This window comes from Pristis pectinata, chromosome 7 (assembly GCF_009764475.1).
Source record: "Pristis pectinata isolate sPriPec2 chromosome 7, sPriPec2.1.pri, whole genome shotgun sequence".
Classification (NCBI taxonomy): domain Eukaryota; kingdom Metazoa; phylum Chordata; class Chondrichthyes; order Rhinopristiformes; family Pristidae; genus Pristis; species Pristis pectinata.
In genome coordinates, this window is record NC_067411.1 from 80,136,388 (window position 1) to 80,149,909 (window position 13,522).

Below are 13,522 nucleotides of genomic sequence, written 5' to 3' on the forward strand. Positions count from 1 at the left end.
CTGTGCATCTTCCTCTCCACCCTCCTGCAATTTGACCTCATTTCCCTGATAATAAATGTTAGTTAGTTAACCTTCCTGGTTTCAAAATGTGCAAGACTTTTTTTTAAATTAAACAACAAAATCCTTTTTCACCTTCAACCAATAGGATGATACCTTTTTATAAAATGAAAAAATTAAACCAGCCAGAAAATTCCAATACCACTGATCTGTTTCATCCAATTTTGTTCTTTGGTCTTCATTTCAAGAAAGCACTGATTTCACACACTCGGACAGAAATTTAGTAGAATGAAAAAATATTAAATTAATAGCTTGTCCTTGAATACAAACTTTTTTTTCCAAATACATTGAATAAATAGGGTTATCATGTAGCAAATTTATCATTGTTTTGGTTATTAATTCTCAACCAGTTGTCATTAGCTTGTATTTAGAAGATTTAAGGCCAACATATTCAAAATGTGAACTTACAAATGTGTTAAACAAATTCAAATAATGATCAACTTGATTATTAATTAAACTCAGGTTATTTAACAGGAGTAACAACTATTCCCATTCTGACCTGCAGAATTTGTGTATAATTTCCAAGTTCAGCATTACCGCACAATGGCTTCCATTTTGCTGCAAAGCAGATCTTGCAATATAAGCCTAGAATCTGTACTACTGTGAATGTATAATATGACTGCGGTTCAGATGCAATATAGGGTAGAAACGGATTTTAATGTACTCTCTGCTAATACAATGGGCACTTTGTATATCTTATATTGCTACAAGTGGTTTGAGAGTGGGGAACCTCCATGTTGTATTCACAACATTAAAGTTTTAGTAAATATGAAAGACCTCAGAACTTATGTGGTTATATGTATGTGCAGGACTCTTTCATACTCAAGATAACTAGAGTTCCAGTTAGAAACCAAGTAGGTATTATAAATTGGATATTCCCTGTCTGGAACTCAGTGTAGCAATACCATTTGTTGGAATATTGATAAATTTTAATACCTGTGAAATTAGCAACTGAATAGCACAAGCACCCCCAACCAGGTCAGTGATAGGATGAGATAAGATATCTTTATAGTCACAAGTACATCGAAACACACAGTGCAATGCATCTTTTGTGTAGAGTGCTCTGGGGGCAGCCCACAAGTGTTGCCACATTATTCTGCACTCCCTTCCTCATGCCCAACCCATTTTCCTCCATGTATATACATATGTAATCCCTCAACTATAGGTAAAAGTTTTCATTTTTAATGCCGATTGAATAGCTCCAAACACAGACAGCAATAAATTGGGTAGAGAGCAAAACAGTTTTTTGGCAATTTTTGAGGTAATTCAATGGAGAATTCAGTATTTTAAGTCTGCTTACACTTCAGCATTTTAATTTTGAATTCCTACCACAGACCACAATGCTTTACAATGTTGAATTCCGTGAATAAAATTAGCAATAAAGGATAATGTTCTTAATGCTGAACTAAACGAGTCCTGCATAATTGGAACTTCTGTTCTTGAGATGAGGCATTAACTCAAATCTTATGTCTTCGAACAGTGCCATGCCATCATCATTGGTCACAAGGGTAGAAGGAAGTTGTGTTGGAATGGTTTCTGTCATGAGCTCTGGATATCCCAAAACACTGTACAACTAAGGCTACTGGGGAGAGTTTAAACTAGAATTGTTGGGGGGTGTTTGGCTCTCGAGTGGAGGAGGCTAGGAGTGGGTGCCGTGGGCAGGTGATAGAGAAGGGACGTGTTCAGACAGGCTTGAGATGTGTCTATTTTAACTCAAGGAGTGTTGTGAACAAGGCGGATGAGCTTAGAGCTTGGATCGATACTTGGAGCTATGATGTGGTGGCCATTACGGAGACTTGGATGGCTCCGGGGCTGGAATGGTTAATTCAAGTGCCGGGTTTTAGATGTTTCAGGAAGGACAGGGAGGGAGGCAAGAGAGGTGAGGGAGTGGCACTGTTGATCAGAGATAGTGTCACGGCTGCGGAAAAGGTGGACGTTGTGGAGGGATTGTCTACTGAGTCTTTGTGGGTGGAGGTTAGGAACAGGAAGGGGTCGATAACGGTGCTGGGTGTTTTTTATAGGCCGCCCAATGGTGACGGGGTCATTGAGGAGCAGATAGGGAAGCAGATCCTGGAAAGGTGTGAGAATAACAGAGTTGTTGTGATGAGGGATTTTAATTTCCCAAACGTCCATTGGCATCTCCAGACAGTGAGGGGTTTAGATGGGGTGGAGTTTGTTGGGTGTGTTCAGGAAGGGTTCTTGACACAGTATGTAGATAGACCTACAAGAGGAGAGGCTGTGCTTGATTTGATATTGGGAAATGAACCTGGTCAGGTGTCAGATCTCTCAGAGGGTGAACATTTTGGTGATAGTGATCATAATTCTATCTCCTTTACATTAGCACTAGAGAGGGATAGGAACAGACAGGCTAGAAAGGTGTTTACTTGGAGTAAAGGGAATTATGAGGCTCTCAGGCAGGAAATTGGAAGATTAAATTGGGAACAGATGTTCTCTGGGAAAAGTACGGAAGATATGTGGCAAATATTCAGGGGATATTTGTGTGGAGCTCTGAACAGACATGTTCCGATGAGACAGGGGAGTCATGATAGGATACAGGAACCATGGTGTACGAAGGCTATAATAAGTCTAGTCAAAAGGAAAAGAAAAGCATACAAAAGGTACAGAGAGCTAGGTAATGTTAGAGAGCTGGAGGAGTACAAGGCTAAAAGGAAGGAACTTAAGAAAGAGATTAGGAGAGCCAGAAGGGGACATGAGAAGGCCTTGGCGGGCAGGATCAAGGAAAACCCCAAGGCGTTCTACAAGTATGTGAAGAGTAAGAGGATGAGATGCGAAAGGATAGGGCCTATCAAGTGCAGCAGTGGGAAAGTGTGTATGGATCCGGAAGAAATAGTGGAGGTACATAATGAATACTTTACGTCAGTATTCACCACAGAAAAAGATCTGGGGGATTGTAGTGGGGACTTGCAGTGGCCTGAAAAGCTTGAGCATGTAGATATTAGAAAAGAGGTGGTGCTGAAACTTTTGGAAAGCATCAAGTTAGATAAGTCGCCGGGACTGAATGAGATGTACCCCAGGTTGCTGTGGGAGGTGAGGGAGGAGATTGCGGAACCTCTGACGATGATATTTGTGTCGTCCATGGAGACGAGAGAGATTCTGGAAGATTGGAGGGTTGCGGATGTTGTTCCCTTACTCAAGAAGGGAAGTAGGGATAGCCCAGGAAATTATAGACTGGTGAGTCTTACCTCTGGTTGGTAAGCTGATGGAGAAGATCCTGAGAGGCAGGATTTATGAACATTTGGAGAGGTATAATATGATTAGGAATAGTCAGCATGGCTTTGTTAAGGGCAGGTCCTGCCTTACGCACCTGATTTGAATTTTTTGAGGATGTGACTAAGCACATCGATGAAGGGAGAGTAGTAGATGTAGTGTATATAGATTTCAGCAAGGCATTTGATAAGGTACCCCATGCGAGGCTTATGGAGAAGGTGAGGAGACATGGGATCCAAGGGGACATTGCAGTGTAGATCCAGAACTGGCTGGCCCACAGAAGACAAAGAGTGGTTGTTGAGGGGTCATATTCTGAGTGGAGGTCAGTGACCAGTGGTGTACCTCAGGGATCTGTACTGGGACCCTTACTCTTTGTGATTTTTATAAATGACGTGGATGAGGAAGTGGAGGGGTGGGTTAGTAAGTTTGCAGATGACATGAAGGTTGGGGGTGTTGTGGATAGTTTGGAGGGCTGTCAGAGGTTACAGAGGGATATAGATAGGATGCAGAGTTGGGCTGAGAAGTGGCAGATGCAGTTCAACCCAGATGAGTGTGAAGTGGTTCATTTTGGTAGGTCAAATATGTTGGCGGAATATAGTCTTAATGGTAGGACTCTTGGCAGTGTGGAGGATGAGAGGGATCTTGGGGTCCGAGTCCATAGGACGCTCAAAGTGGTGGCGCGGGTTGACTCTGTGGTTAAGAAGGCATATGGTGTATTGTCCTTCATCGATCGAGGAATTGAATTTAGGAGCCGGGAGGTATTGTTGCAGCTATGTAGGTCCCTGGTCAGACCTCACTTGGAGTACTGTGCTCAGTTCTGGTCGCCTCACTACAGGAAAGATGTGGAAGCCATAGAGAGGGTGCAGAGGAGATTTACAGGGATGCTGCCCGGGATGTGGAGCATGCCTTATGAAGGCAGGTTGAGGGAACTCGGCCTTTTCTCCTTGGAGAGACGGAGGATGAGGGGGGACCTGATAGAGGTGTATAAGATGATGAGAGGTATTGATAGGGTAGATAGTCAGAGGCCTTTCCCCAGGGCTGAATTGGTGGCCACAAGAGGACTTAGGTTTAAGGTGCTGGGGAGTAGATATAGAGGAGATGTCAGGGGTAAGTTTTTTTACTCAGAGTGGTGAGTGCATTGAATGGGCTGCCGGAAATGGTGGTGGAGGCTGATACGATAGGCTCTTTCAAGAGACTGTTAGATTGGTATATGGAGCTGAGTAAAATAGAGGGCTATGGGTAAGCCTAGTAATTTCTAGGGTGGGGACATGTTCGGCACAACTTTGTGGGCCGAAAGGCCTGAATTGTGCTATAATTGTTCTATGTTCTATGTGAAGAAGCACATTTTTTGTTTGAAGTGTAGTCACAGTGGTAAACCAGGTAAATGAGCCAGTCAGTTTTTACGCAACTAGGTTCCATGGGAGCAAGAGATAAAACTACTGAATCTTCTTTTTTTTTAGTCATGTTTATTGAAGTTATCCTAACAGAAAGAACTGCCATTCTCTTTAAATAGCTCGATCATATCTTTGTATACATCCATAGAGATAAAGAAGTGCCTCAGTTTAAAGTTGCAGCCAAAAGTCAGCAGTCTTAACAAAATAGCACCTACTTATGGCCAAATTGTAGGGTTGGCCGAGTTTATTCTTGGAATAGAACTTGAGTCAATTAAAACTATACAGATGTTACAGAAGGACAGTGAATTCCTGCAGTGCCTTGACCAACATTCATCCCATGAATAAAAAGTTGGTCGTACATTTCAGTGCAGGTTGTAGGGTCTTTCCACACAATGGCTGCTACATTTTCCAAAATGTGTCAAAATAATTCAGCGTATGGGAAGATATTGGTGACAATGAAGACTGAATGAAGTCTTATAAACATTAGAGTTCTGTCATCTGTTTCAGTGCTGCTCAGCTTTTTTTCTGGGGAAGGCCAGGTTGACCATCTGAATTACTTCTGAGGGCCACTCATGAAATATTTTTCATTTTAAACATGTATAACTTCATTTGCATGTTGCAATATTTGCATTTTCTGTCATATATATGTGAAGAAACAAATGTTAGAGCTTATTAATATTCTTGTTTCTGTTCAGATTGCCACCAAGCAAACAATGAGCCAATAATAGTTGCACTTTTATATTTAAAAAAAATACAGGAATTATGACTGGTGTTTTTGAGTTTAACAACAAACTTTGCTGAAAGTCATTTTTAAACCTTAAAACAGCCAACATCTCATCATTCATTTTAAAATATTAAAACCTTTCCAAATTAAGCATTTCTTTGCAAAGCATGTTAATGACCACATTTCTGGTTATAAATTGGGAAAACTGATATTCTCTACCTGTGGATCTTAAGATCTTGTGAATAATTTACTTTCATTATTTTGCTTTATTCTCTGATCCTATATGTAAGCGATTGTTGTTCAAGAATTTTCAGTTAAGAAAATTTGTTTTTATAACTGACAGTTGGATATAAAACTTTGCATTCAAACCACACAATTTCTAACTGCATGTTTTTCGTAGAATAATACGGTTTCTCACAGGAAAAGTTTATTTCCCCTTCTGTGCGTGGTATGCCCCAGCATCCCACCATGCCTCACCCCTCATACCTCAGCTTTCAGTATTTGTAATGCATGTGATTCAATAAACAATAATAAGCTATTATTCAGTCAGAAAAAGTTTTCACAGCTGCAGCAGGGCCTGCATGTTCTATGTCACTACTTTCTGTTGATTATACTCACTAGCATATTGAGGAAACCTCGCATTATCATTAGTATTGGCCTGACAGTGTTGAGCATCACCTTTTGATGAGGAGTTGGTGGGCTGGGGACATTTGACAAAGGGAGGGGGGAAAAACAACATTTCTATAAGACGTCAGCTTCTAAAGATTCAACTTGCTGCCCTGTTTCGTGTACTAGCTAGCATCTTCATTACAGCTCTGCAGTCAGTGTCTTGCTGCAATATACTATGTCTAAGTCGAAGGGTTATGATAAAAATCTGCATGTGAAAATCTAGTGAGAATGGGGCCCAGAATGATATTGAAATTTGGGTGTAAGGAAATGAGTTCAATTCCAAGCTCTTTCTGTCAGTTGTACAGTTCAAACTTGTCCTCCTCTTTGGGAAGCATGTTTTTTGGTCATCTTTTTTTTAAAGTTGCCAGGTGTATTTTTGTCCTTCCTTTCCATTGCTGTAAACAATTTCAGCCACAGATTGAAAGCTCTGGGGGAAATGGCTGTCGGCCTCTGGGAACTCATGGTCATGTTGAAGGGTTTGGAGCAGGCCAGACAAAAGCATTACTGTCCTAAGATGACATGTTATGCAGTAAAAATCCTTTTAATTCTACTTTCATTACATGGTGGTGTAAGAAATGTCAACTCTGGCTTTATTAACCCATCAGTCAAATCAAATGATTGAGATTACTGACACACAACATTTGAGAATGAGTGTGTACACTCAGGGTTTGAATTATTTAGAAAGACTTCTCCAAAATAGTTATGGTGTAAAAGAAGATAATTTGATGTTTTCTGCCATCAAAGTACAATACAATACCAGGCTTCACTATAACCTCTTAATTAATACAATTAGGAATACTTTGATCAATAAGGCAACGATTAATTTGAAATCTTTTTTTATTATTGGAACAGAAATTTGACAGTTACTTAGTACTTCATTATTATATATAAATTGTATTTAATGGGAGTAAGAAAAATCTCATGGAATTAAGGTTGACAGGTCAAGCTCTGGTGCTGAAATCATTCGACTAGGAGCTAACTTCATTAGCCAAATTGATTTTCATTACTGGTCTATTGTATTTCTATTGTAACCAAAGGTTAGAGATCAGCTTTGAACAAAATGGTTTTATGATCACAATGTGCTCTGTAAAACCTAATTTCCCCACAATGTGCTACCTCACTGCTTAAGAGCACTTTGGTAGTCTGACTGTTTCTACGGAGGAGAGTGACAATATGAATAAATTGCATCAGATATCTTCTTTCTTGTATTTCCTAAGTTCAACCTGTCTGTAAAGTTGTTTGAAGATATTATACTGAATGTTCATGATGTATAGAATTTTCTAAGATGGTACTTGTTGAAAATGCCTGAAATTCTTAGCAAATTTACCATACCATTGCTTGTTTTAGTGATAAAGATTAGGTAACAACCTTTTTAAAAATGAGAGCAAGATGTTTTCCATGTTTTAAAAACTCATTCCTTGAATAGTCCTTCAATGTTTTAGACTAAATGGGGAATATTCTTCATTGGCTGCAGTTATTACAGATATGGCATTAAAATGCCAACACCATACTACTACATTGCACAAAGTACATTATTTTTTCAAAGTAGATTTTGGCTATTTCCATGTTGTTCCCATTTAATGTGATACAAGAAACTGATAAAGTAAATGAAGTATCAAAATGTTGTAAGTCTGTATTTTTGTACAATAAAATTATTTAATTTGAAATTGTGATATTCTTTCACTTTTCTCCCTTCGTTCACTTTCCTACCATATCCTCAAATCTTATGAATCTAGTTCTGTCTTCTCCAGATTTAAATTATGTTCTCAATTTCATATTTTAAAGTATTTAAACAAGACCTAGCCTGTGACCTTTTTGGGTGTTTGCAACATTCCTGTACCTGATGGGCAGGGATTCGGCTTTCTAAACTCCTGGTTTGGATGCAAGGCAAATGAAGACCAATCTTTAAAATCCACACCTTTGACATCACCTGGGTATGCCTTTCACTGAAGGGATCATATTCCCCATTCCAATTCTTCATTAAGAGTAAGTCCATTGAACTGAATGGCACTGGAGGAGGCTTTTCAGACCATTATTGGTATTGGTTTGTTATTGTCACTTGTACTGAGGTACAGTGAAAAATTTGTCTAGCATACCAATCGTACAGATCAATTCATTACACAGTGCAGATACATTGAGTTAGTATAGAGTGCATTGAGGTAGTACAGGTAAAAACAATAACAGAATACAGTGTCATAGCTACAGGGAAGTGCATTGCAGGTAGACAATAAGGTGCAAGGTCATAACAAGGTAGATTTGTGTCATTATGTCAGTAGTGCTCTTTAAAAGAGCTGGTGTCTTACCCTCAGTCCCCTATATCCATGTTTTTTTCCAGATATTTATTCCCTTCCCTTTTTTTGCATCCTGACATCATTTACTCTCTGTCTTTAAGTACCTTCACATTACATTTCTTTTTACAGATTCACTGACTACTGTAAATTGCTTTTCTCTCTTTACCTTAATTGTGAACACCTTGGTTAGAATACCTCAAAGTTTCTCTGCTCTGACTAAAATGTTTAATTGGTCTTTCCGTGTACCTCTGCCTGGCATCATTTTCTTGAAAGTTTTCTGCATCCCACTTTGTGCCTTAATATCCATTCTGAAGTTAAATCTCCAGTATTCAGTATTCTACTGCAGCTTAATCATTGGTTGCTATCAATTTGCCATTACATTTTGCAAGCTGCAAACCAACCATAAAACATAAGAATGTCAGAAACTGGAGCAAGGCTAGCCCAATCAGCCCCTTGACTTGCTCTGCCATTCAGTGAGATCATGCCTGACCCATTTGGCCTCAACACCACTTTCTCACTCTCCATCTATATTCCTTTTGACTCCATTGTAGTTCCAGTGTCTGTCAATCTCCACCTCAAGTATATTTATCTAAACATCTCTCTGGAGTAGAAAACCCTGAGAGGAAAAAATTCCTCCTCGCATCCATCTTAAGTGAACAAACCCTTATTCTGAAACCATGTCCACCCTATTTCTAGATATCCCCACTAGGGGTGCTACCTCTCGGCATATATCCTTCAGCCCCCCTCAGACAACTGTATGTTGCAACATAAGAATATAATGTCTTGCCATACCTCTTGATATCCAATTATTTGTCAACCTTTACCTTGAAATATTCAATAACTCCACCTTCACATCTTTTTGTGGTGGGGCAGTTCCACAGCTAATTGAGTTGTTTCCTCCCAGCTCCAGAGACCTGGCTTCAATCCTGTTCTGCTATGCTCTCTTTGTGGAGTTTGCATGTTCTCCCTGTGACTGCTTGGGTTTCCTGCCACACCCCAAAAACATGCAGTTTACTAGGTTAATTGGCCATTATAGATACGTGGTCAAAATATGGAGGATGGGGTGGAAGCAACTGGGAATATGGAGAGAATTAAATGGGTTCAGGTAGACTGGGTGCTTGATAGTCGGTGCAGGCTTGGTACACTGAAGGGTCTGTTTTTGCGTTGTACCTCTATTACTCAATGGCCAAGAATTCCAAAGACTCGCACCCCTTAGAATGGACGATCCCTTATTCTGAAATCGTGGCTCCTAGATGCTTCCACTCAGGGAAGCATCTCCTCAATCTTGTGTTTCAATAAAATTATCTCTTATTTTTCTAAACTCCACTGAGTATAGGCCCAACCCCTTCACCCATTTTCATTTATCAACCCCTTCTTTCCAGAAATCAAAGTGACCATCCTCTTCACTGCCTCCCATGCAGGTATATCCTACCTTAAATACTAAAACTGCACAGAGTATTCCAGGTGTGGCCTCCCAAAACACCTTGTAAAGTTGCATCATAACTTCTCAACTTTAATATGTAAGGGATATGGAGTATTAAGTAGTTGCAAAATTCCACTTCTTGATGGCAACTATAATTTGAAATGAGATGGAGTGTTTCTTGGGTTTGTTGAAGGTTTGCTCTATATCTTGTACAATAAAATACATTGCTAACATTAAAACACAAGAATGAGAAGACCTTTATGCTGGTCAGCCCAAAATTGTTATTACTTCCAATCTTTTCATCTCACTCCATAAAAATGAGAGTTAAATTTGATCTTACTGATTAATGAGTTCATGTGCACAGACAGAAAAGAGTTTGAAGTTCAATGGCAAAATGCTGCAGATACTGGAAATGAGAAGTAAAAATAGAAAACGTGGAAATATTCAGTAGGTGAGGCAGTATTTAGGTTGAGAAAAACAGCTTTTTGGGTCGAAGATCTTTCATTGTTAATTCTCCATCCCACTCGCACTCTGATCTCTCTACTTGTGGCCTCCTGAACTGTTCTCTCTCACTCGCTCCAGTACTTAGGGTTTCATTCCTGACCACTTGTGTAATTGCCTCTCCTCCAGACACACCACTTATATCATTCAGTCACTCCTGGTCTCCACTCTATAGCAGACCTACCCTTATTTTCTCTCCATTCCTCCCACTTATTCTTTAAGTTAGAAGTGTTTTGGCTCTAACTTCTTCCACTTCTGATAAGGAGCAGTTGGCCATTCAGCCCTTAAGTCTGCCCTGCATTCATCAAGATCATGGCTGATCTTCCACCTCAGCACCATTTTTTGCCAGCTTCCCTATACCACTCAATTTCCATAATGCCCATAAATCTATGGATCTCTGCTTTGAATGAGCATAACAACCAAGCTTCCATGTCCACCCAGTGTGGTGACTTCTAAAGATTCACTGCCCTCTGAATGAAGAACTTCCCCTTTTATCTCATTCTAAACAGCCTATTCTTTATTCTCAAGCTGTGCCCTAGACTCCTCAGTCACGGGAAGCATCCTCCCTGGATCTAGCCTGCCAAGTCATTTAAGAATTTCTTTCTTTTTTTTCAATCGTTTTATTAATTTTCAAATTAGTACAAAATAATATATATAACATGAGTAATTATACATATGGTGCAGGGATCAGGATAACAATCATAACAGATTTTATATATATATATATTCACAAGTAGTAAAAAAAAAGTAATCTAGACCTCCCGTTCTCTTATTAAGTGAACGAATACAAAAGGAAAGATTGAAAAGAAATTAAATTTAATTATATGAAAGAAGAACCCCCAAGTCAAAAAAAAATTAATAATAAACCAAAAACTTCAAGAAAAAACTGGACTGATATTTCTTCAATTAAAAAGAAAAAAAAACATTATTATGTCATCAACTCCGCTCCTCTGCATTCATGGGTTATTGAAAGGGATCTGAAAAAGGTCGGAATTTAGTATGTTTCCATAAGATGTCCTCTCATTCATCTAAACAGTAAAGAATGTATTCTCAGTCTACTTGATCTCCCCTCGCATTGCAAATCCACCAACCCTGGAACTATTCCAGAGAATCTTCACTGCATCCCCTCAAGTACATCCTTTCTTAGATAAGGAGACTAAAACTGTACACAATACCTCTGAAACTGTATACAATATCTCCAGTGCCATTACAATGGTCCTATACTTTTGCAATAGGATGAAAGATGAAACCTGAAACATTCTCCCTTTTTCTCTGTCGGCAGATGCTGCATTTCCTGTTGAGTAGTTTCAGAGTTTAGTTTTTAATTTAATAGTTTATCTCTCTGAAATAGTATGTGCCAGAGTTTAATAATTGAAATATATTTTCCTCCTTTTTTCTTCTAGATGGAAATATGAATGTTTTTCCCACTAACTGAGGGATTAATTGCCTGTTGCCATGACAACCAACCATCATACCTGCCTGCCTGATGTTCTTCCAGACTGCAATAGCTTGGTTCCTTTAGTGAAAACAGTGGAAGATTCTGCTGGTGCAGTGAATGGACAGCCACAGTATGTGATGCAAGTTTCAGCAAAAGACAGGCAGCTGCTGTCAACAACAGTGGTCAAGACGCTAAATATGCACAGGTAAAAAATCTTTTCTATAAAATGAGTTTCAGCATTGCTAAGGAAGTAAAAATGCATTTTGACATTTGATGTAAAGAATAGTCTATTCTAGTTCCTATCTTGTTATCTGATTATACATCTTTGACCTGGCATAATTTATAATACTAGTTAGATTACTGGCCTTGTACAGCAAACTCTATTAATCAAGCATGTTCAGAGCTTTGCTGGAAGTGATGATTTTCTGGACTGTTGGATGTTATTACCTATGAATACCCCAACTCACTTTTAATTCACCAATTTTTTTTTGAAAGTTACACAGTAACATAAATTTTCCAGTCAATCCAGTTCATTTAAAAGGAATGCAGGAAATGGGGTTCCAGTGAGTTTCAAGGAAGTGTTGGAAACATTACCCAGTGAGCCACATGCCTTACCGTCAGGATTCCAAATAATTGGATTGCAGATTGCCAGAGCTTTACTGTAATTTGGACAGCAGATAAAGTCTCTGCAGGATTGTGTTAGACATTGACTAAATCCCTCAGGATGTAAACTTCTGTCACAAACCAGCAACAAAAGAAACACACTGAGCATGATTCAGTGTTAAAAACTATTAATCACTACTTATGATAATACGTAAAATAAAAGTAAAAATGTTAGTACGTTAGAATTCAAAAATGTTAAACCTTGAACGTTAACCCCTAAAACTAAACTCTTCGTGTGTGTGTGTGTGGCAAAGTCCCAAACTCCAAGTCAGTTCCGCAAGCCATAAGGTGAAACATGAGCAAAGGCTTCTTCAACAACCACTGTTGTCTGAAGATAAGACGTAGACGTAGAGAAACATAGAGAAAGTAATTACGAAGTCCAAATATTCCACGATGGAAGCCAAACGACACTTCAGTGTTTACTCGGTAGTGACTTCCTCACCCTGAAAAGCATCCGAATCGTGGTCATCCACACACAAATACCTGTTTCCTTCTACAGGTCAGCAACAAAGTGAACTCCACCGGATTACTTCCAATTTCCATACATGGATTTCAGTGGCAGACACAATTATCGTTTCCCATCCATCGACAGAGAAAACTAGCAGGCTGGTCTGTCTGTCTGTCTCTCTCTCTCCCTCTTCCCCCCTCTTCCCCCCTCTTCCCCCCTCTTCCCCCCTCTTCCCCCCTCTTCCCCCCTCTTCCCCCCTCTTCCCCCCTCTTCCCCCCTCTTCCCCCCTCTTCCCCCCTCTTCCCCCCTCTTCCCCCCTCTTCCCCCCTCTTCCCCCCTCTTCCCCCCTCTTCCCCATCAAAATCAAACTTGGAAAAAGGCCATTTCCATACTAATTCTAATGACAAGCCCAATTAAATGGCATATTCTGGCAAGGGAATGCATATTCTGTGAGAGATCCATTTAATTTTTGCAGTGCATTTCCTTCATTTTTCTTTAAACATGCACATAATTTAAGTTTATAAATTTAAAATTTACATTGCAGTTAACCTATGTGAGACAAGTCAACCTGATACGAGTTCCAGTATTGCTGTGATTCTATTTGTCCTGTTTTGGAGAGAACATAATATGTCTGGATAAACAGGTGCTTTTCAGCAGTTCCATATTACCTGTGGGGAAATGACAAT

General features: G+C 39.4%; 1 protein-coding gene across 3 annotated transcripts in view; it reads left to right on the forward strand.

Moving 5' to 3' along the window:
• Positions 1 to 13,522, forward strand: part of LOC127572366 (E3 ubiquitin-protein ligase MARCHF3-like) — a 77,208-nt gene that overhangs the window by 46,033 nt on the left and 17,653 nt on the right. For all 3 annotated transcript variants that reach the window (XR_007956622.1, XM_052019539.1, XM_052019538.1), the window contains exon 2: positions 11,691 to 11,930. Coding sequence is in view for 2 of the 3 variants with exons in the window: in XM_052019539.1 (XP_051875499.1) it covers positions 11,743 to 11,930 (188 nt within the window). In the remaining variant the exon portion in view is untranslated. The remainder of the gene's footprint in view (positions 1 to 11,690; positions 11,931 to 13,522) is intronic.